The sequence below is a fragment of the Saccopteryx leptura genome, chromosome 2 (genome assembly GCF_036850995.1).
Source record: "Saccopteryx leptura isolate mSacLep1 chromosome 2, mSacLep1_pri_phased_curated, whole genome shotgun sequence".
Taxonomy (NCBI): Eukaryota; Metazoa; Chordata; class Mammalia; order Chiroptera; family Emballonuridae; genus Saccopteryx; species Saccopteryx leptura.
The window spans coordinates 171,965,192-171,989,280 of record NC_089504.1 but is presented as its reverse complement, the minus strand read 5'-3'; the positions used below and the strand labels follow the sequence as shown (position 1 = coordinate 171,989,280).

The 24,089-nt window shown below is 41.5% G+C and overlaps 1 protein-coding gene across 3 annotated transcripts in view; it reads right to left on the bottom strand.

Moving 5' to 3' along the window:
- Window positions 1-21,219, bottom strand: part of PPM1H (protein phosphatase, Mg2+/Mn2+ dependent 1H) — a 373,609-nt gene extending 352,390 nt beyond the window's left edge. For 2 of the 3 annotated variants that reach the window (XM_066369322.1, XM_066369324.1), the window contains exon 1: window positions 20,462-21,219. In XM_066369322.1, the coding sequence (XP_066225419.1) occupies window positions 20,462-20,706 (245 nt within the window). In that variant the 5' untranslated portion in view covers window positions 20,707-21,219. The remainder of the gene's footprint in view (window positions 1-20,461) is intronic. The other variant, XM_066369321.1, reaches the window with a different exon arrangement.
- Between the last annotated feature and the right edge of the window lie 2,870 nt (window positions 21,220-24,089).

The window sequence follows — 24,089 nt, the reverse complement described above, 5'->3', positions numbered from 1 at the left end:
ACAACAAAGAAGCCAAGAATATACAATTGGGAAAGGTCAGTCTCTTCAATAAGTGGTATTGAGAAAACTGAAGACCTACATGAAAAAAAATGAAATTGGATCACTATCTTAACACCATATACAAAAAGTAACTCAAAATAGATAAAAGATTTTACCATAAGACCTGAAACCATAGCCTGATCTGTGGTGGCACAGTGGATAAAGTGTCACCAATTCAAAACCCTGGGCTTGCCTCGTCAAGGCACATATGGGAGTTGATGTTTCCTGTTCCCCCCACCCTGTTCTCTTTCTCTTCTTTCTCTAAATATGAATAAATTTTTAAAAAATCTTAAAAAAGGAAGTAATTTATAAAATATCTTTAAAAAAATACCTGAAATCATAAAACTCCTAAAAGAAAACACAGGCAGTAAACTCCTTGACATCAGTCTTGGAGATGATTTTTTTGGATCTGACACAAAAGCAAAGACAACAAAAGCAAAAATAAACAAGTAGGATTACAGCAAACTAAGGAGCTTCTGCACAGCAAAGGAAACCATCAAAAAATGAACATGTAACCTACCAAATGGAAGAAAATATTTGCAAATCATATATTTGATAAGGGGTTAATATCCAAAATATAAAAGAACTCATACAATTCAATAGTAAAAAAGACAAATGGTCTGATTTTTTTAAATGAGCAGAGGATTTAAATAGACATTTTTGCACAGACATATTTATAGCCAACAGGTACATGGGAAGGTGCTCAATGTCACTAATCATCAGGAAAAGACACATCAATACCATAGTGAGGTTCGCCTCACACCCATTAGAACAGCTATTATAAAAAAAAAATAACAAGTATGGATAAGGATGTGGAAAAAAGGGAATTCTTCTGAATTGTTAGTAGGGATATAAACTGGTGCAAGCCCACTTAAAAACAGTACAGAGATTCCTCAAAAAATAAAAACAGAACTACCATATGATCCAGCAATTCCACTTCTAAGTATTTAGCCAAAGAAAATGAAAACCTAACTCAAAAAGATATGTGCACTCCTAGGGCCCTGGCCACAGTTGGCTCAGTGGTAGAGCGTCAGTCTGGCGTGTGGAAGTCCTGGGTTCGATTCCCAGCCAAGGCACATAGGAGAAGTACCCATCTGCTTCTCCACCTTTCCCCCTCTCCTTCCTCTCTGTCTCTCTCTTCCCCTCCCACAGCCGAGGCTCTATTGGAGCAAAGTTGGCTAAGGCGCTGAGGATGGCTCCATGGCCATCACCTCAGGTGCTAGAATGGCTCAGGTTGCAACAGAGCAACACCCCAGATGGGCAGAACATCGCCCCCTGGTGGGCATGCTGGGTGGATCCTGGTTGGGCGCATATGGGAGTCTGTCTCTCTGCCTCCCTACTTCTCACTTCAGAAAAATACAAAAAGATATGTGCACCCCTATATTCACTGCAGCATTATTTACAATAGCTAAATCACCAACGGATGAATGGATAAAGATCTACATATACACACATACGTAGATATATATTTATATATATACCACATTCCCCAATGTATAAGATGCACACTTTTTCAAAATTTGGGGTCGAAAAACTGGATGCGTCTTATACAGTGGTTGTAGCTTTTTTTACTTGCATTTCCCGCTTTTTCGTGCTTGTTTTTGCATTCATTGATGAAGACAGTGATTTGTCATCAGGCACAGATGAGGACAAGCTAATGAACGGGAGTTTTGACAGTGATGAGGATTTGTATCAATTTTATGATGAATAAAACTTGAGTTCAATAACTTTACGTAATACATTTTTTATCCAAATTTCATGCCCCAAAATTAAGGTGCGTCTTATACATGGAAATGTCTTATACATGGGAAAATATGGTAAAATGTAATTTTTTTTTATAAATAAATTTTTATTTTAATGGGGTGACATCAATAAATCAGGGTACATATATAAAATGTAATTTTTTTTTTAATTTTTATTAATGGTAATGGGATGACATTAATAAATCAGGGTACATATATTCAAAGAAAACATGTCTACCTTGTCATTAAATTATGTTGCATACCCCTCGCCCAAAGTCAGATTGTCCTTCGCCACCCTCTATCTAGTTCTCTGTGCCCCTCCCCCTCCCCCTAACTCTCCCCCTGTCCTCCCTCCCCCCACCCCTGGTAACCACCACACACTTGTCCATGACTCTTAGTCTCATTTTTATGTTCCACCAATGTATGGAATCATGTAGTTCTTGTTTTTTTCTGATTTACTTATTTCACTCCTTATAATGTTATCAAGATCCCACCATTTTGCTGTAAATGATCTGATGTCATCATTTCTTATGGCTGAGTAGTATTCCATAGTGTATATGTGCCACATCTTCTTTATCCAGTCTTCTATTGAAGGGCTTTTTGGTTGTTTCCATGTCTTGGCCACTGTGAACAGTGCTGCAATGAACATGGGGCTACATGTGTCTTCACGTATCAATGTTTCTGAGGTTTTGGGGTATATACCTAGTAGAGGGATTGCTGGGTCATAAGGTAGTTCTATTTGCAGTTTTTTGAGGAACCACCATACTTTCCTCCATAATGGTTGTACTACTTTACAGTCCCACCAACAGTGGATGAGAGTTCCCTTTTCTCCGCAGCCTCTCCAACATTTGCTATTACCCGTCTTGTTGATAATAGCTAATCTAACAGGGGTGAGGTGGTATCTCATTGTAGTTTTGATTTGCATTTCCCTAATAACTAATGAAGCTGAGCATCTTTTCATATATCTGTTGGCCATTTGTATCTCTTCCTGGGAGAAGTGTCTATTCATGTCTTCTTCCCATTTTTTTATTGGATTGTTTGTTTGTTTGTTGTTGAGTTTTATGAGTTCTTTGTAAATTTTGGATATTAGGCCCTTATCTGAGCTGTTGTTTGAAAATATCATTTCCCATTTAGTTGGCTGTCTGTTTATTTTTATATCAGTTTCTCTTGCTGAGCAAAAACTTTTTATTCTGATGTAGTCCCATTCATTTATCTTTGCCTTCACTTCTCTTGCCATTGGAGTCAAGTTCATAAAATGTTCTTTAAAACCCAGGTCCATGAGTTTAGTACCTATGTCTTCTTCTATGTACTTTATTGTTTCAGGTCTTATATTTAGGTCTTTGATCCATTTTGAATTAATTTTAGTACACGGGGACAGGCTGTAGTCGAGTTTCATTCTTTTGCATGTGGCTTTCCAGTTTTCCCAACACCATTTGTTGAAGAGGCTTTCTTTTCTCCATTGTGTGTTGTTGGCCCCTTTATCAAAGATTATTTGACCATATATATGTGGTTTTATTTCTGGGCTTTCTATTCTGTTCCATTGGTCTGAGTGTCTATTTTTCTGTCAATACCATGCTGTTTTGATTATTGTGGCCCTATAATATAGTTTAAAGTCAGGTATTGTAATGCCCCCAGCTTCATTCTTTTTCCTTAGGATTGTTTTGGCTATTCGGGGTTTTTTATAGTTCCATATAAATCTGATGATTTTTTGTTCCATTTCTTTAAAAATCTCATAGGGATTTTGATGGGAATTGCATTAAATTTGTATATTGCTTTGGGTAATATGGCCATTTTGATTATATTTATTCTTCCTATCCAAGAACAAGGAATATTTTTCCATCTCATTGTATCTTTTTCGATTTCCCTTAACAATGCTTTGTAATTTTCATTATATAGGTCCTTTACGTTCTTTGTTATGTTTATTCCTAGGTATTTTATTTTTTTTGTTGCAATCGTGAAGGGGATTATTTTTTTGAGTTCGTTTTCTAATATTTCATTGTTGGCATAGAGAAAGGCTATGGACTTCTGTATGTTAATTTTGTATCCTGCGACCTTACTGTATTGGTTTATTGTTTCTAATAATCTTTTTGTGGAGTCCTTCGGGTTTTCGATGTATAGGATCATATCATCAGCAAAAAGTGATACCTTTACTTCTTCTTTTCCGATATGGATGCCTTTTATTTCTTTGTCTTGTCTGATTGCTCTGGCCAGAACTTCTAGCACCACGTTAAATAAGAGTGGAGAGAGTGGACAACCCTGTCTTGTTCCTGATTTAAGGTAGAAAGTCCTCAGTTTTATGCCGTTTAAAATGATGTTGGCTGATGGTTTATCATATATGGCCTTTATCATGTTGAGATATTTTCCTTCTATACCCATTTTGTTGAGAGTCTTAAACATAAAATTGTGTTGTATTTTATCAAAAGCCTTTTCTGCATCTATTGATAAGATCATGTGGTTTTTGTTCTTCGTTTTGTTGATATGGTGTATTACGTTAACCGTTTTGCGTATGTTGAACCATCCTTGAGATTCTGGGATGAATCCCACTTGATCATGATGTATTATTTTTTTAATATGTTGTTGTATTCGGTTTGCCAGTATTTTGTTTAGAATTTTAGCATCTGTATTCATTAGAGATATTGGTCTGTAGTTTTCTTTCTTTATGCCATCCTTGCCAGGTTTTGGTATGAGGGTTATGTTGGCCTCATAAAATGTGTTTGGAAGTATTGCTTCTTCTTCAATTTTTTGGAAGACTTTGAGTAGAATAGGAACCAAGTCTTCTTTGAATGTTTGATAGAATTCACTAGTATAACCGTCTGGGCCTGGACTTTTATTTTTGGGGAGGTTTTTAATAGTTTTTTCTATTTCCTCCCTGCTGATTGGTCTGTTTAGGCTTTCTGCTTCTTCATGACTCAGTCTAGGAAGGTTGTATTGTTCTAGGAATTTATCCATTTCTTCTAGATTGTTGTATTTGGTGGCATATAATTTTTCATAGTATTCTACAATAATTCTTTGTATATCTATGATGTCTGTGGTGATCTCTCCTCTTTCATTTTGGATTTTATTTATTTGAGTCCTGTGCCTTTTTTCCTTGGTGAGTCTTGCTAAGGGTTTGTCAATTTTGTTGATCTTTTCAAAGAACCAGCTCCTTGTTTTATTGATTTTTTCTATAGTTTTTCTGTTCTCTATTTCATTTATTTCTGCTCTGATTTTTATTATCTCCTTTCTTCGGCTGGTTTTGGGTTGTCTTTGTTCTTCTTTTTCTAGTTCCTTAAGGTGTGAAGTTAAGTGGTTTACTTCGGCTCTCTCTTGTTTGTTCATATAGGCCTGAAGTGATATGAACTTTCCTCTTATTACTGCTTTTGCCGCATCCCAGAGATTCTGATATGTCGTATTTTCATTTTCATTTGTCTGTATATATCTTTTGATCTCTGCGCTTATTTCTTCTTTGACCCATTCATTTTTTAGAAGTATGTTGTTTAGTTTCCACATTTTTGTGGGTTTTTCCCCCTCTTTTTTGCACTTGAATTCTAGTTTCAAGGCTTTATGATCAGAAAATATGCTTGGTACAATTTCAATTTTTCTAAATTTGCTGATATTGTCTTTGTGGCCCAACATATGGTCAATTCTTGAGAATGTTCCATGTACACTAGAGAAAAATGTATACTCTGTCGCTTTGGGATGAAGTGTCCTGTAGATGTCTATCATATCCAGGTGTTCTAGTATTTCGTTTAAGGCCACTATATCTTTATTGATTCTCTGTTTGGATGACCAATCTAGAGCCGTCAGCGGAGTATTGAGGTCTCCAAGTATGATTGTATTTTTGTTAGTTTTTGTTTTAAGGTCAATAAGTAGCTGTCTTATATATTTTGGTGCTCCTTGGTTTGGTGCATATATATTAAGGATTGTTATGTCTTCTTGATTCAGTGTCCCCTTAATCATTATGAAGTGACCATTTTTGTCTCTGAGTACTTTTTCTGTCTTGTAGTCAGCATTATCAGATATGAGTATTGCTACACCTGCTTTTTTTTGGGTGTTGTTTGCTTGGAGTATTGTTTTCCAGCCTTTCTCTTTGAATTTGTTTTTATCCTTGTTGCTTAGATGTGTTTCTTGTAGGCAGCATATAGTTGGATTTTCTTTTTTAATCCATTCTGCTACTCTGTGTCTTTTTATTGGTAAGTTTAATCCATTTACATTTAGTGTAATTATTGACACTTGTGGGTTCCCTACTGCCATTTTATAAATTGCTTTCTGTTAGTTTTGTATCTAGTTTGATTCTTCTCTTTTGTTTTTCTATCATTTGTTTCTGTTTGTTTGTGTTCCATACTTCTTTCCTCTGTTGCTACCTTTTTTAAGTCATGTGTTTTTGTGGTGGTTTTTTCTAGGGTGGTTACCATTAAGTAATGAAAAGGGTACCTACCATATTCATTGTAGTACCCTATCTTATAAGTATTTCTGCACTTCATCATCCTTTGCTACTGTTAATCTCCATTCTCTCCCCCCTTTTTTTCCCTTTGTTGTCACAGTTTAAGTTTGGTTTTATTGTGTTCTTGGTGGAGCTGTTACTTGTGGTGTTGTTTTCTTTTGTTCTTTGAATCTGGTTGGAAAACCCCCTTTAGTATTTCCTGGAGTGGGGGCTTTCTGGTGATAAATTCTCTCATCTTTTCTGTATTTGTGAATGTTTTTATATCTCCTTCATACTTGAAGGATAGCTTTGATGGGTATAGTATTCTTGGCTGAAAGTTCCTCTCTTTCAGGGCTTTAAATAATGGGGTCCACTCTCTTCTAGCTTGTAGAGTTTCTGCTGAGAAATCTGATGATAATCTAATAGGCCTTCCTTTATATGTTGTACTCTTCTTTTCCCTGGCTGCCTTGAGAATTTTTTCTTTGTCATTGGTTTGTGTCATCTTTATTATGATGTGCCTTGGAGTGGGTTTGTTGGGGTTAAGAAAACTCGGTGTTCTGTTTGCTTCTTGAATTTGAGGCTTTAGTTCTTTCCACAGGCTTGGGAAGTTCTCGTCTATTATTTGTTTGAGTTTATTCTCCATTCCATTTTCTTTCTCTTCTCCCTCTGATATACCTATTATTCTTATGTTATTCTTTCTGATGGAGTCAGATAATTCCTGTAGGGCTTTCTCGTTTTTTATTATTTTTGAGTCTCTTTCTTCTTCTCTCTGTTGTGCCTCAAGTTGTTTGTCTTCTATTTCACTAATCCTATCTTCAATCTGGGTTGTTCTGCTAGCTAAGCATGTTACCTCATTTTTCAGCTCGTGAATTGAGTTTTTCATTTCTGTTTGATTTGTTTTTATAGTTTCAATTTCCTTGGTAATATATTCTTTGTGTTCATTGAGTTGTTTTCTGATCTCCCTATATTGCCTTTCTGTGTTTTCTTGTATATCTCTGAGTATTTTTAAGATTTCTATTTTAAATTCTCTGTCATTTAGCTCCAAGGCTTCCAATATGTTAAGTCTTTTCTCCATAGATTTTTCCACATCTATTTGTGTTACCTCTCTTTCTTTTGTATCCATAATATTCTATTTCCTCTTTCTTATTGGCATCTGAGGGTGGTCTTGTTGATAGCACTAATTAGAATTAATAAAGAGTAAAAAGTAAAAAAAAAAAGGGTAAAACACCCCACAAAAAAAAGCAGTAATAATTTATTATTTCCCCCTTTTTTTCTTTCTTCTCCTTCCCTCCTCTCCCCTCCTCAGGGAAATATCGTGCCTATAATGGAGGGCCTGGTTTGCGGTGAAGAGTTCAAGGGGCAAAAAAAAAGGGGAGTAGGGACCTACTAAATGCAAAAAAAAAAAAAAAAGGAAGAAAATCTTAGACAAGCATAAGATGATCTGCCTGCGGGTGATGGTCAACTAAGAGATATAATGAGAGGGATAAGAGGGAACCAGAAAAAAGGACAAAAAAAGGAATAATAAAGAAGAAAAAAATAACAATAATAAGTAAAAATCTGTTGTATTAAGTGGAGCAAAGACCAAATACAATGGAGACCTTGGGTTGGGAGGACCCAAAATGCCACAAAAATAAACAAACAAGAAAAAAACAAAAACAAAAGCGAAAAAGAAAAATAAAGCCAAAAAAAGCCTTGAGTCCCAAATTAACTAATTTGTTCGTGATTTAGGATTAAATGGGAGGAAAGTAAAACGAGAAAAGAAAAAACGAATAGAAAGGAAAAAATAAGAAAAAGAGAAAAACGAAGGAAGAAATAAAAAAGGAAGAGAAAAAAACAAAATAAAGCAAAAAAAAAAAAAACAACAAAAAAAAAAACAAAAGAGGAGAGAGTGAGAGTTAAGTGTCCTGAAGTATAACCCCAAAGGAGGGTGAGGATGAAGAAGAGAAATAAAATGTAACACTTATGGGTAGTGTAGTTCAAGAAAAGGGAAGCATAAGATGGGCAGAGAATAGAAGGACCGAGGTGGAGGAAATAAAGGCAATAAGATAGAAGAAACAAACAACAACAACAACAAAAAAAAAAAAAAATTAGTGGAACAAGTTGTAAAGTCTGTGGATTTTTCTTGATTTTGAGATGTTAACTTCTTCCTTTTTCTTTTCTCTCCCTCTTCCTGGTCGGTGACTCTGTACCCCAGGCTCTGCCCCTGTGTCACACTTAGGTAGGGATTTGCAGTTGATGGGATTCTATGGCAATGTCATATAATTGGCTTTAGTCTTGCTGGTAGTCAAGGCTTGTTGGCGTTTGCAGGGTCCAACGATGAGAGAGTTTGCTTTCGTGGATTCTCTCTCCTAGTCCCCCCTTCCTGAATTAGCAGCCTGGTGATCCAGCTATAAGGCTGCCACTGCTTCTGCCTGGGGAGTAAGAGGCTCAAAGAGCTGGGAAATCCCCACTCTATCCCCACTCAGTGCAAGGCTTTGGGAAAGGCTCTGGCAGTCAGGGCCTCCAATGTAATCAGGCGGGGGTGGGAGTCAATTGTTGTCAAGGTGACTGTTCAGCGCCTAGCATTCAGTTGGACCTCTCAACCCAGGCTTTCCACACTTTGTAGCCTGTTTTGGCTGGGAAGAAGAGGCACTAGTCTCTGCTTGCGACTAGTGTAGTATAGATCTTATTATCTGCCAAGTCCTTCTTGTTAGCGTTTATCCCTGAATATGGAGGCTCTATCAATCAGAAGTTGCCCCCGCCCCTTTAGCGAGAGGCACTAAAAAATATCACGCCTCTTGTCTTGGGTCGGTGAACTGAGAGAGATCTTATCAATTAGAACAGAGGGTGCGCAGATTTCACGGGTTAAGTTAATTTCAGTAATTGGGTGGCAGCTGTGCTCCCGAAGGTATTTCAGGCTGCCTGCGCGCGCCCCTCCCCCAACGCTTGATTGTTAGCTTGAATGGCTGGGTGAGGTGCCCCGCCCGCGGAGAGAATCTCCCAAGTAGGGAATACCGCCCTGGGGCCTCTCCCGCTCCCCGTGCGCGGGCCGCTGGGAACGTTAGCGGTGCTCGGTCTGCAATGCTCGGTCTGAAACCTGACCGGGCGCGCCAGTGGCTACTCGCTGCTCCGGAGTGTGGGCGGTGCTCGGTCTGCAACCGACCTGGGCGCTGCTTGCGGCTGCTCGCGGCAGCTGCTCGTGGCGGCGGTGCTCGGTCTGCAACCGAACCGGGCGCTGCTCGCAGCTGCTCGCGGCGGCGGTGCTTGGTCTGCAACCGACCCGGGCGCTGCTCGCGGCGGCTCGCGGCTCCCGAGTGCGGGATGACTCACCACAGGCGCACTTCCTCGCGGCTTGAATGAACGTCCCTGCGGTAGCTTCCTCCACACCCTCGTCTCTCAGATTCAAGTGATAACAGTCCTTTCACTTTCAGTTTGTGTGGAACTCCGTAATGCTCCGAAGATAAATTTTCCTGTTTCTAGTTGATAAATTTGTTGTGATTTTGGGGAGATCTGTCGGACGCTCTGCTCACGGCGCCATTTCCGTGACGTCCAAATGTAATATTTTTTAACCATAAAAATATAATGAAATCCTGTCACTTGCAACAACATGGATGGGCCTTGAAGCCACGGTGCTAAGGGAAGTCAGACAGAGAATGACAAATACTGTAACATGTCACTTTTTTGTGGAATCTAAAAGAAAAAACCCCGAACTCATACGGAGAACAGACTGGGGGTTGTGGGGAAAGGAAGAAGGCCCAGGGGAGGGAGTCCAGGGGTGGGGGTAATGGGAGAAGATGGTCAAAGGTTTAAACTTACAATTACAAGATCACTAAGTCTGGGGATATAACATACAGTAAGGTGACTATAATGATAATCCTGTGCTGCATATTTGAAAGTTGCTAAGAGTAAATCTTAAAAGTTCTCATCACAAGAAAGAATATTTTGCAACTATGTATGTTATGGATGTTGAGTGTTAACTAGATTTACTGTGGTGATTATTTTACATTACATACATATTACATGGTACATAGGAAACTAATGTTATGTGTCACAATATCTCAATAAAAATTATCTTCAAGAATATTTTTAGAAAACAATTCTAGTATCAGTTTTAAATTATTAATTAGTATTGTTTCAATGATAATGAGGAAGCACTTTGTGGTAGAGCAGTATCAGAGATGATGTCTACCTAACTGGGGATGAAACAGAATAAACACGACCCCTCAGACTAGTTAAACCCCCTGCCGGAAGCTAGACTTTGAAGGAAGCTGATGCATTTTCCTATGAAAAACGCATGCCCAGGAGTTCCACCCTAGAGGGGATGACTTCACTATATACAGTGTGTCTGTAAAGACATGCTGCCACATCATCCTACAGAAACTGGGAGGGTTTTCCTTTTATTTGGTGCAGATTTCACATTTCTGTCATCTTTTGTTGCTTTCCTGTGACCAGTCAAAAGTGCACCATGACTTTACAGACACACTGTAGTACTGTTAAATTTAAAAAATGGAGGAGAGCCTCGTCGTCATCTACTTTAAAATAGGAAAATCAACCACTTCTGCAGGTTACCAGAAAGGTTAGAGAAGTATGTAAGAAAACTGGACTTAAGTGCTGCGGAGAGCTCTGTTAAATGAGACACCCCCATTTCATTTTCTATCCTTGTACAACAAGAAGTGAAGAACCTGGAGGTTTTTCAGTTGCAAAAGTCAAACGGGAAGTTCTTGGGCAGGAGCTGTGCTAAGGGGTGTGAGAAGTGTGGGTGTGCCAGAGGTGGTTACAAGGGAAAAAGAAAGGCCGGGGGATTTCTGAGCTTTGGAGCAAGAGAGAAACAGTGGCTTCTCTGTTTTCACCACTGACAGGCAAGTCATGCAGTTTACTGGTAACTGTTAATTAGTGCCAAAGACAGGCAGACTGAACAGCCTATGGATTCCAAAATAAACCCAAATACTTATGGGCTGCGTGCAAAATTTATTTATTTATCTTTTTTAAAATTAATTTTAATGGGGTGACATTGATAAATCAGGGTACATATGTTCAGAGAAAACATCTCTAGGTTATTTTGACATTTCATTATGCTGCATTCCCATCACCCAAAGTCCAATTGTCTTCCGTCACCTTCTAACTTATTTTCTTTGTGTCCCTCCCCTCCCCCAACACCCTCCTACCTCCCCTCACCCAACCCCCTCCTGCTCCTTCCCCCCACCCCGTAAACGCAGCACTCTTGTCCATGTCTCTGAGTCTCATCTTTATGTCCCACCTATGTATGGAATCATATAATTCTTAGTTTTTTCTGATTTACTTATTTCGCTCAGTATTATGTTACCAAGGTCCATCCATGTTGTTGTAAATGATCCGATGTCATGATTTCTTATGGCTGAGTAGTATTCCATAGTATATATGTACCAAAGCTTTTTAATCCACTCGTCCACTGACGGACACTTGGGCTGTTTCCAGATCTTCACTATTGGTGAACAATGCTGCCAAAAACATGGGGGTGCATTTCTTCTTTTCAAACAGTGCTATGGTGTTCTTGGGGTATATTCCTAAAAGTGGTATAGCTGGGTCAAAAGGCAGTTCGATTTTCAATTTCTTGAGGAATCTCCATACTGTTTTCCACAGTGGCTGCACCAGTCTGCATTCCCACCAGCAGTGCAGGAGGGTTCCCTTTTCTCCACATCCTCGCCAGCTCTTATTCTGTGTTGTTTTGTTGATGAGTGCCATTCTGCCTGGTGTGAGGTGATATCTCATTGTGGTTTTAATTTGCATTTCTCTAATGATTAGTGATGTTGAACATTTTTTCATATGCCTATTGGCCATCTGTTTGTCCTCTTTGCAGAAGTGTCTATTCATTTCTTTTGCCCATTTTTGGATTGGATTGTTTGTCTTCCTGGTATTGAATTTTTCAAGTTCTTTATAAATTTTGGTTATTAACTCCTTATCAGACGTATTGTCAAATATGTTCTCCCATTGTGTAGTTTGTCTTTTTATTCTGTTCTTATTCTCTTTAGCTGTGCAAAAGCTTTTTAGTTTGATATAGTCCCATTTGTTTATCCTGTATTTTATTTCACTTGCCCATGGAGATAAATCGGCAAATATATTGCTGCGAGAGATGTCAGAGAGCTTACTGCCTATGTTTTCTTCTAAGATGCTTATGGTTTTACGGCTTACATTTAAGTCTTTTATTCATTTTGAGTTTAGTTTGTGAATGGTGTAAATTGGTGGTCTAGTTTCATTTTTTTGCAGGTAGCTGTCCAATTTTCCCAACACCATTTGTTGAAGAGGTCTGTCTTCACTCCAATGTATGCACTTACCTCCTTTGTCAAATATCAGTTGTCCATACAGCTGTGGGTTTATTTCTGGGTTCTCAGTTCTATTCCATTGATCTATATGCCTGTTCTTATGCCAGTACCAGGCTGTTTTGAGTACAATGGCCTTGTAGTATAACTTGATATCCGGAAGTGTGATACCTCTGACTTCATTTTGCCTTTTCAAGATTGTTGAGGCGCCCTGGCCGGTTGGCTCAGCGGTAGAGCGTCGGCCTAGCGTGCGGAGGACCCGGGTTCGATTCCCGGCCAGGGCACACAGGAGAAGCGCCCATTTGCTTCTCCACCCCTCCGCCGCGCTTTCCTCTCTGTCTCTCTCTTCCCCTCCCGCAGCCAAGGCTCCATTGGAGCAAAGATGGCCCGGGCGCTGGGGATGGCTCTGTGGCCTCTGCCTCAGGTGCTAGAGTGGCTCTGGTCGCAATATGGCGACTCCCAGGATGGGCAGAGCATCGCCCCCTGGTGGGCAGAGCGTAGCCCCTGGTGGGCGTGCCGGGTGGATCCCGGTCGGGCGCATGCGGGAGTCTGTCTGACTGTCTCTCCCCGTTTCCAGCTTCAGAAAAATAAAAAAAAAATAAAAATAAAAATAAAAAAAATAAAATAAAAAAAAAAGATTGTTGAGGCTATTCATGTTCTCTTTTCATTCCATATAAAATTTTGGAATATGTGTTCTATATCTTTGAAGTAAGTCATTGGTATTTTAATCGGTATTGCATTGAATTTATAAATTGCTTTGGGTAATATAGACATTTTAATGATGTTTATTCTTCCTAACCATGTGCACGGTATATGCTTCCACTTGTTTGTATCTTTCCTGATTTCTTTTATCAATATTTTATAATCTTCCGAATACAAGTCTTTCATCTCCCCGGTTAAATTTATTCCTAGGTACTTCATTTTTTCATTGCAATGGTGAAGGGGACTGCTTCCTTAATTTCTCTTTCTGACATTTGTTAGTGTATAAAAATGCCTCTGATTTCTGAGTATTAATTTTATATCCTGCCACCTTGCTGAATTCATTTATCAGGTCCAGTAGTATTTTGACTGAGACTTTAGGGTTTTCTATATACACTATCATATCATCTGCAAATAATGATAGTTTTACTTCTTCTTTTCCAATTTGGATGCCTTTTCTTTTTCTTGTCTGATTGCTGTGGCCAGGACTTCCAGAACTATGTTGAATAAGAGCGGTGAAAAGGGGCACCCCTGCCTTGTTCCTGATCTTAAGGGAATTGCTTTTAATTTTTGTCCATTGAGTATGATGTTGGCTGTGGGTTTCTCATAGATGGCCTTTGTCATGTTGAGGTATGTTCCCTGTATCCCCACATTGCTGAGTTTTGATCATGAATGGGTGCTGGATTTTATAAAATGCTTTTTCTGCATCTATTAAAATTATGTGGTTTTTCTCCTTCCTTTTGTTTATGTGATGAATCACATTGATTTTTTTGCAAATATTGTACCAGCCTTGCTTCCCAAGAATAAATCCCACTTGATCATGCTGTTGTGATTTTTTCATATATTGCTGGATCCGGTTTGCTGATATTTTGTTGAGGATTTTAGCATCTAAATTCATTAGGGGTATTGGCCTAAAATTTTCTTTCTTTGTGTTGTCTTTGCCTGGTTTTGGAATCAGAATTATACTCGCCTCATAAAAGGAGCTTGGAAGTCTTCCTTCCTCTTGAATTTTTTGAAATAGCTTGAGAAGGATAGGAGTTAGTTCTTCTTTGAATAGTTGGTAGAATTCACTTGTGAAGCCATCAGGCCCAGGACTTTTCTTTTTGGGGAGTTTTTTGATAACTGTTTCAATATCATTTGTTGTAATTGGTCTGTTTAGGTTTTCTGATTCTTCCAGATTAATTTTTGGAAGATATATGTTTCAAGGAATTTGTCCATTTCATCTAGGTTGTCTAGTTTTTTGGCATACTGTTCTTCATAGTATTTTCTTACAATATTTTGTATTTCTGTTGTGTCAGTTATTTCTCCACTCTTGTTTCTACTTTTATTTATTTGAGTCCTCTCTCTTTTTTTCTTCATGAGTCTGGTTAAAGGTTCATCAATCTTGTTTACCTTTTCGAAGAACCAGCTCCTAATTTCATTGATCCTCTGTATTGTTTCTTTAGCCTCTATATCATTTATTTCTGCTCTGATCTTTCCTTCCTTCTACTACCTCTGTGCTTTACTTGTAAGCCGTAAAACCATAAGCATCTTAGAAGAAAACATAGGCAGTAAGCTCTCTGACATCTCTCGCAGCAATATATTTGCCGATTTATCTCCATGGGCAAGTGAAATAAAATACAGGATAAACAAATGGGACTATATCAAACTAAAAAGCTTTTGCACAGCTAAAGAGAATAAGAACAGAATAAAAAGACAAACTACACAATGGGAGAACATATTTGACAATACGTCTGATAAGGAGTTAATAACCAAAATTTATAAAGAACTTGAAAAATTCAATACCAGGAAGACAAACAATCCAATCCAAAAATGGGCAAAAGAAATGAATAGACACTTCTGCAAAGAGGACAAACAGATGGCCAATAGGCATATGAAAAAATGTTCAACATCACTAATCATTAGAGAAATGCAAATTAAAACCACAATGAGATATCACCTCACACCAGGCAGAATGGCACTCATCAACAAAACAACACAGAATAAGAGCTGGCGAGGATGTGGAGAAAAGGGAACCCTCCTGCACTGCTGGTGGGAATGCAGACTGGTGCAGCCACTGTGGAAAACAGTATGGAGATTCCTCAAGAAATTGAAAATCTTTATTATTTCCTTCCTTCTACTAGCTCTGGGCTTTACCTGCTGTTCTTTTTCTAGTTCTTTTAGATGCAGGGTTAAGATATTTATTTGAGATTTTTCTAGCTTCTGAAGGTATGCCTGTAATGCTATGAACTTCCCTCTCAGGACTGCTTTTGCTGTGTCCCATAAATTTTTGAGTTGCGTGCAGAATTTAAATAAAGTTATTTCATCCAAAATTTCATAATTTTGAACTTTATGAGACTCAAAGAACTTATGTAATGTACATTTAACAGAAACTCTCAAGGTAGCTTTTTTTTTTTTTTTTTTTTTTGGTACCCTGGTTCAGGGCACTTTAATGAAAAAGGTACTAAAAAAATTGCACAGTTACAGCTATCACCTAAGTAAAATTATGCTATAATTATTTTTTTTCTGAACAAGCAAAGAAATTTATCACATAAAAAACCTGAATATGATGCTTTCATATAGAGAATATTGGACATTCTCTGGCATTCTCTAGCAGGGTTGTTTCAAGCACAAAATCCGTATCCATTTGTAACTCTAAGTCCAAGTGACCATCAATAGGAGAAAAGTCAAGAAGAAAAACAAGTCAAAATGAGCTCCTAGCCTGACCTGTGGTGGTACAGTGGAAAAGCAACGACCTGAAACACTGAGGTTGCCAGTTCGAAACCCTGGGCTTGCCTGGTCAAGGCACATGTGGGAGTTGATGCTTCCTGCTCCTCCCCACTTCTCCTTTTCTCTCCCCCCCAAAAAAAAAGTGAATTAAAAAAATGGGCTCCTAACCCATTAAAAATTGAACTGACTTCCAAGTCCCTGAAGCACAGAGAGCACCTGCAGAGAAAAGAAGTACATAGTTGCCAAGTAGGGTCTCTGGGTCTGACTGTTGCTTCCCATGGGCTTGTTCTGTGCAGATCTAAAATTATTTCAAAGTCAAAGTGCAAGTTTTGCGAAAGATTTTAGCTCTCTAGAGCAAGGGTCCCCAAACTTTTTACACAAGGGGCCAGTTCATTGTCCCTCATACTGTTGGAGGGCTGCCACATACAGTGCTCCTCTCACTGATCACCAATGAAAGAGGTGTCCCTTCCGGAAGTGAGGCGGGGTGCTGGATAAATGGCCTCAGGGGGCCGCATGCGGCTGGTGGGCCGTAGTTTGGGGACACCTGCAGAGGTTATCTGTACCTGCAGTGCTTGTAAACCTAGCATGCAGTCCTTAATCAAACAGCTAAACTTTTCAGCAGCAATAGGAAGCTTTTAGAAGAAACAGGAAATTCCACCCTGCCCAATGCCAATAAATACTGAATTAATAAATGAGGGTCTTCAGTTTCTGGATCCCCAAGTCTCATATAGATTGCTTAAACTAATTCTCTAATTCTATAATTTATAGAGAGTATCTCTTCCTGAAAAGGATTAATAGTAAATGGCGATAAATAAACCATTTCTCAATTTTTCTATCGTCCAAAAGGTCATCAACACTAGAGCTCAACTAATTCTTCACTCACTAAGTGATACCAATTCTTTCTCCCCAGGAAAGCTTGCTTTCTAGAGAGATAAGCAAACCACTTCTGACTCTGGCCTTGACTCATTAGCATCTTATTCCCACTCTCAGCCTTCTTCCTACCAATACTATCCCTTCTCCAGTATCTCCTAGAACAAAGAGAAGATAATTCCTCCTTCCAGTACATCCTATTGCAACAGGGACTATTGCTAGTAGCAGCCTTTAATCACAGCCCCAATCCGTACTTGCCTTTCTCTCCCCTTTCCTATTTCAGCCACTTTTGGTTATTCAAGTTACATTTTTGCAGGAAGATAAACTACAATTTCAAGTTTGAGGAAGTAGTTCAGTACTGAAGGAAATGTTTACCTCATGTTCTTTTCTTCGACCAATTCTCAACCCCCTGCATCTGGATTCCTCAGACCAGGGAGTGGAAGAAGAAACAACTTGTTTACCATTCCACCAGTCCCCTTCATCCGGTCATCCGTTTTTTTCCAACCATCCAAACCCCCTTATCTAGTCAATGATACCCTCATCTCTCCCTTCTCATTTTGTGCAGCCATTTGAACTAGTCAATCGAGAAAGAATAAGATTGTACAGTCAACATTCCAGCCAATGGAGCAAGACCCAGTAGCCTAGGGCCAGCGTTAGGGATAAAAGCAGAATTTGCCCTCTGCTTGTGCGTTGGCTGGCTAGCTTTCACTAGCGGTAGCACACTCTTCTGCAAACGTTATTAAAATTGCCTTGTCAAGGTATTTTGTCTCCACGAGCCTTGCTTAATTCCATCTCTAACAGTACAACATCTGACAGAGGGAGACAGCAAAATGACATTAGTGGTTAATTGTAGGTACCAATGCATGTACCATAATTTCATACATGTGAGGAGGTAGTTTGTTGTCTGGGCTACAGTCAGACTGCTTGGGTCCAAACACAGGTTCTGCTAGGTGGTATGACTCTGGGGAAAGTTGCGTAACCATTCCATGATCCGTATCCTAATCTATAAGATGGAAATGTTAGTGCCTATCTTAGAACAGTGATTTTTCAACTGGTGTATCACAAGAATTTTTAAAACAGGGAACTGACCTCTTTTCCCTTAGACTGTCAAATTAAAAAAAAAAATGACAACAGCCAACACAGCAGTAACCAACCACTATGAATGAATCAAAATTATACCTATTTTTTTTGTCAGATTAGCAAAAAGTCTATCTTTTGGTGCGCCGGAGAATTATAGTAGTCACTTACAGTGTGCCATGAAATGAAAAAGGTTGAAAATCACTACCTTAGAGAGTTGTTGTGAAAAATCAAATGATATACAAACATGGAAGATACAAGCACTAAATGGCAAGCACTATGTTAGCTGTTACTAGTACCATGAACATGTTTTAAATGAATGAGGAAATTCTATATGTATTGATTTGGAATAAAGTCCGCAACATAGTGTTTTATGGAAATGCGACTGAATAACTCACTTAGTAATGGGTCTGTTTAGCAAAGAAAGAAGAAATGCATGATACATATTTATAGGTGCATCCAATCAAGCCTAGAAAGGTGCACATGCACCAAGCACTGAATTTGTCATTACCTCGGGGAGGCTGAGAAAGGGTTTACATTTGTATACTGGTATTTGCTTGAATTAACATGTGTATACTATTTTTATAATTTTTTAAATTAGACATTCTACAGTGGGATTTTTTTTAACCTTCCAGTTGAATATCTCTCGTCCTGGTTTAAGAAAAGGTAAGCTTCTTAAAGATGAGGAAACTAAAATCCAGCTAGGAAAAGGTCACACCCTGTAAGTACAATCTCTCCTACATGTCTTGTTTCAGATCCTTTATAGTCTTTACAGTCCTTGGCATGTCATGTGCCTGCCATAGGGCCCCAACACAAACTGCTGGATTTCCTCCTTTCGCTTTCTGTACTGATTATCTGAGGTACTCCTTTTATTGTGTCCAAGTAGCTCCCACATTTCATGTCTTAACAGCTTCCTTCCTGCCTTTCATATCTTTCTCACCATTTGCCTGCTTGTCTTTCCGCCCCTCAGACAGGTGCCCTCGCCCAGGAAAACCCACTGGAGTGACAACCCCGCCCTACACATTCAGGTTTCAGGCAGGCACAAGGGACTCTAAATTGCAGGGCGGATTATGATTCCAAGCTGCCTTTTGTCTAGCAAAAGGTCCAAACTGACTTTTAAACATATTTCCTTATTCCAGTCAAGAAACAGTGCTTGGTATGTTTCGGCAGGCAGTTTTTCCTCCTTTAGGTCTTTTCTTACACAGGTGTTTTATTTTTCCTTTGGCTTTCTCCTATAAGTTACAAAGCTATTTTGTACCCCCCAACCCAAACGTCTCTACCACGCTTACCCTTTATCGTGTTCATTTTTATTGTTTTAGCACCCAGCACTTTCACTTCTACTTCCTCACTCTCTCACACTCCAGCCCTCTTAGCCCCATGTATACACATTTTCTATTTCAGTCCACATAGAAACTGTTACATGTTGAACGGGGAAGGAAAAAAGAATTCCAGGCTCCAAGCAGGGAATCTTCCAGACCAACTCTCACACCGGAACCCTAAGCGTCTGGAACTAAGGGGGGGGGGATATGCGAGCCACAAGAATAGGGTCAGCATCAAAGCGCTCTGGCGTCTGAAGAGCTGATTGGTTCCCGATAAACCAATCAGCGTGCAAGGCTGTGCAAGAGCAAGGGAGGGCCCAGATTACAGAGCAGACTGAGTTAAAGCTTAAAGGGGCAGGTGAGCCAGGTCGCAAGGTTTCACGTGCATTTTTGCATTTGCCAGGTCACTATTAACCCTGGAATGCCGGTCTCCTTAAATTCCACCTTTGGAGTTTCCCAGTTTCATAATGCAAACAGAGAAACATTACTTAGCCAACCATTCATAAAATGGTCATTAATGGTCAATGGAGGAGTAGCCGTAGAGTGGGGCAGAGGCCATTAAAATCCTCCCTCTTTTCCCAGTTCCACTCCAGGTTGTCAACAAAACTCAATTGGTTCTTGAAATAATAAATCACTCAAAAACGCTCGCCTAATCGCCAAAGCTGATTACCAAAATGCTATCATTAAACAGTGGGGTAAGTTTTCCCTTCCCGAATGGCTGGGGGAAATTGTGTTGCCATTTAATGAACGCGAAATGTTTTATTACCTGCTAAAAAAGAAGCAAATGCGCTATTAGACTGAAGTCGGAGAAACGAAGACCTGAAACATGCAACCACACAAGCGAACGCAGCCGCCTCCCGGACTCGGACACCGCCCTCCGCCACCACCACCCCTCGCCTGGACCGCTCCTCCAGGATCTACCCCACACTCTTCATATGGAGGCACAAAGAATTGGGACGAGGAGGGCGAAAATACCACATTTCCCTGCTCTGTTTCAAACTTCAGCAGAACTGTTCTACGCACTCCCAAGTGTCGGAGCCCCCTGGAACCACAGATCTGTCCAACCTTAGCTTTCCCACGGTGCAGCGCTTCACCCACCCATCTTCCACCCATTCCCGGGCTGGAGACACCGCGTCCTTGGGGATGCGAGATGGGGGAAGGGGACGTGGAGAAGACAGAAATGGCCAGTGTAAATTAAGAGGTACCCGCCGAGGCCAGGAAGCTGGCAGCCAGAGAACCCTGGGGCCAAGGAACTAGAGAGGGGGGTTGGAACCGTGAGGGGAAGGACTGGGAGGAAAGCGGGAGAGCCGCCGTCGTCGCTGCACTCACTCTGCGTAGCCTGTAGCCCAGGGAAGCCGCCGGGTCTCCTTGAGGATGAGGATGGGGCGGGCGATGTGGTCGGCGCTGCACTCCACCTCGTCCTGAGACAGCCCCAGGAACTCCGGCCGCCCGTAAGGGAAGCGCAGGGGCAGGTCCGAGCCTCCGCAGCCGCCGCCGCTGTGCTCGGAGCCTGAGCTGCCAGCCATGATGCCGCCCATGAAATTGGCCACGGCAGATTTCACGCGAGTGAGCATATTACTCCGGCGCCCGGCAGCAGCGGTGCGAGCAGGAGGCGGAGGCTGGGGCCCGGCGAGGCGCAGCGCGGAGCATGCAGGCTGCTGCGGCTGCCGAGCGGTCGAGCAGTCGGGTCGCTGGTGGGCGCCGCGCGGCTCCGGGAGCCTAGTGCTGCAGGGTGCCGAGCCCAGGCTTCCCGCGTCCCGTGCCTCCACCGCCTCCCCTCGTTATACTTCCGCAACGGCGAGGCATGGAGCGGGCGGGCCTGGAGAGAGGCCGCACGCCCCAGCGGTTGGGCGGTTGCAACCGCAGCAGGGCCCGTCCTCGCCCGCTGCGCTCGACTCCTGCGTGAGCGGAACTGAGCCCACGAGATGATCCCGCGGAGCCAGCGCGGCTGCTGCCACGGCTACCGCTGTCAAGTCATGTGATAATCAGGCTGCAAGGGCTCCAGCCACTGCTTTGGCCGAAGCACAGCCCCTCCCCTGACGCCCCGGCGAGGCTCGCACTAAGATCACGACCTCTTGGCGGGGGAAGGAGGGGGGCAGGAAGGGTCTGTACCTGACGGAGGGGAGAGGGGAGCTGTAAGCTCAAGGCGGCACAGGTGTTAGGGGAAGTCACGTGGGGCCAGGCAGCCTGGAAAAGCCAGTTGAGAAATCCGCTCTCTGAGGAATACCGCCTACACCTTTAGGAAAGGAAACGGGAGCAGGCGGGGAAAGAGAAGACAGGTGGAATCCTGGAGGGAGGTCACGTCCTGAAGTGGAAATGAGGAACACCTGGTGCAACAGACTTGCAGAGCTTTAAAACCAACCTACAACAGTTGCACAGGCATTATTCAAGTTTTCCCCTAGGCTTTCTAGAATTATTTCGCTTGTTCATTATCAGCAAACGCATCATTATCTGCGGAGCAAAACCTTTTTGAAACCCAGAATAAGCTTAATGGCAAAGAAAACAGAGCTCTAAGAAATTTGAAGCAAGCTTTATTTTACCTGGTACTTAAAGGCTCAATAAATTTATACAAGTGTTTTCTTCCAATATAGCAACAGAAGTATATTTTCAAAGCTGATCTTGTTTACTATTGAGAAAATTAATGCAGCCTCTTTTTTTTCTTACTTTCAAACGTTACAAAATTAAGAGCCTTTTAAAACTAAAGGAACAGAGCAACTCAATGAAATGCTAAAGTAAAAATGAATAAATGTTTGCAACAATAAAAAAATGTTGGTCTTACATTAAAACAAAATGTGGAAAATGTGCTTCTTTAGGCGTGGCATTAGTTAAATATTGGCTTTTTTTTTTCTTTGCAAGAGAGCGTATCCTGTTCATGTTTACTTATTCTGTATCCTGCTCCTATGTTTACCTACCATTTAATTTGCCAGGATTCTGTGTTACTTGAGGAGTTATGCACTGACACCACACTTGGAGTTCAGGAGTAAATACAGGCTCTGGTTCTTACAAAATAGGAGAAGGCATCCCAGCAGCCCAGGTGTTGGAGGAGGAGCTAATTCTCTGAAGAGGAATTGGAATCCTTGCTCTTCTGGGAAGCCTGGGTAAACCTCGTTGATTACTTTTATAATATTTTTAAGGCATTCTCCCCCCCCCCCCATTACAGTTTACGTTCAGTATTGTTTGTATTAGTTTCAGGTGTACAGCATAGTGTTTAGGAGATCTATACAGTGTGTCCGTAAAGTCATGGTGCACTTTTGACCGGTCACAGGAAAGCAACAGAAGACGATAGAAATGTGAAATCTGCACCAAATAAAAGGAAAACCCTCCCAGTTTCTGGAGGATGATGTGGCAGCATGTGCGCATGCGCAGATGATGACGTAACACCGTGTATACAGCGGAGCAGCCCACGGCCATGCCAGTCGAAATGTGGACGGTACAGAGGAAAGTTCAGTGTGTTCTGTGGCTCGCTAAATTCGAATCCGTGACCAAAATGCAACGTGAATATTGGCATGTTTATAACAAAGCGCCACTACATAGGAATAACATTACTCTGTGGGATAAGCAGTTGGAGAAACCCCGTTCTGGCAGGCCATCAGTCAGTGACGAGTCTGTAGAGGCTATACGGGATAGCTACCTAAGGAGTCCTAAAAAATCTGTGCATGAGCCCACATCAAACTGCACTGAATAGGTATGAAACTGGGAGAGTTTTCCTTTTATTTGGTGCAGATTTCACATTTCTATCGTCTTTTGTTGCTTTCCTGTGACTGGTCAAAAGTGCACCACCACTTTACGGACACACTGTACTTTACAAAGTGCCCTACCCCCATAATTCCAGTACCCATATGGCATGTGGCACCACACGTGGGGCAGCTGTGTTAGGCTTGCTCACAGGGTTACCAGCTGCAAGCACTCTGCCTGATTGGTGTGTGAGTGTGTGGCAGCGCCACGTGGTATGGCCTATATAAGGCTATGGGTGCTTGCGCTCAGGGGGATTGTGGATGGGTGGGTTATCTGCCTGCCACTGTGAGGGGCTATTTTACTGTTTGTTTGCCTGTCAGGCAGTTTTCCTTCCCTGTATGCTTGTCTGCATTGTGAGACTTTATTAAATGGTAATGGTCCAACACCTTCTAGCTCTGCAGTTTCTCTACTGTCGGCCTGAATCCAACGTGAACCTGTCAGGCTTTGGCCACTGGCATTACATCTGGAGTAGTGGGTAGGCTTGGAGCAGATTGGTATGGCACTGCTGACACCCTTGAGGGGTAGAATAGAGGAGTGGTGTTCCCAGTGGCTCTCCTCGTGGGGACTGTGGGCTGGGTGATTTTTACTATCTTACAAGAAAAAACTAAGAGCTTTGTGCGAGAAGCTGAGTGAGGTCGAAAGCTCCAGGATGAGCTGCATACTGAGCAGCGACTGTGTGAACTGGAGCAAGAGCTGGAGAAGGAGGCCCACCAGATTCGAGAGCTGCAGAGCACTAACAGCACCTGAAACTGGAGCCATCTACAGGTTCTTGAGTTGCAGTTTGCCTTGGAAGTTGAACATTGGCAGTGGCAGTTGTTGGAGGAACAACTGCGAGTTCAGCTTCAGGCCAAGAGCCAGCAGCCGCAGGAGCAGATGAAGCTGTGCTGGTGGAGTGGCTGAGTCTGCAGGAGCAGGTGTTTCCAGCTCCTCTTCTGAGGAGGAGGAGGCTCAGGCTGAAGCTGCCGTCCGCACACTCAGAGCTTGGCCAGAGGTTATCCAGAAGGTAAAAACCTAGCAGCAAAGAGTCCCTCAGGGGCAGCCACAGCCTCCTCCACAGACAGTGGAGCATTCTGCAGTCTGGCCCTACACCCAGGCAGAGCTGATGGAGTTGGGTGCACAATTCAGGCAGAAAACCATGGAGCCACTGGCAGCCTGGTTACTGAGGTTGTGGGACATAGGGGGTAGATAGCATCATGCTCTCTGGAGCAGAGGTGGAGAAGTT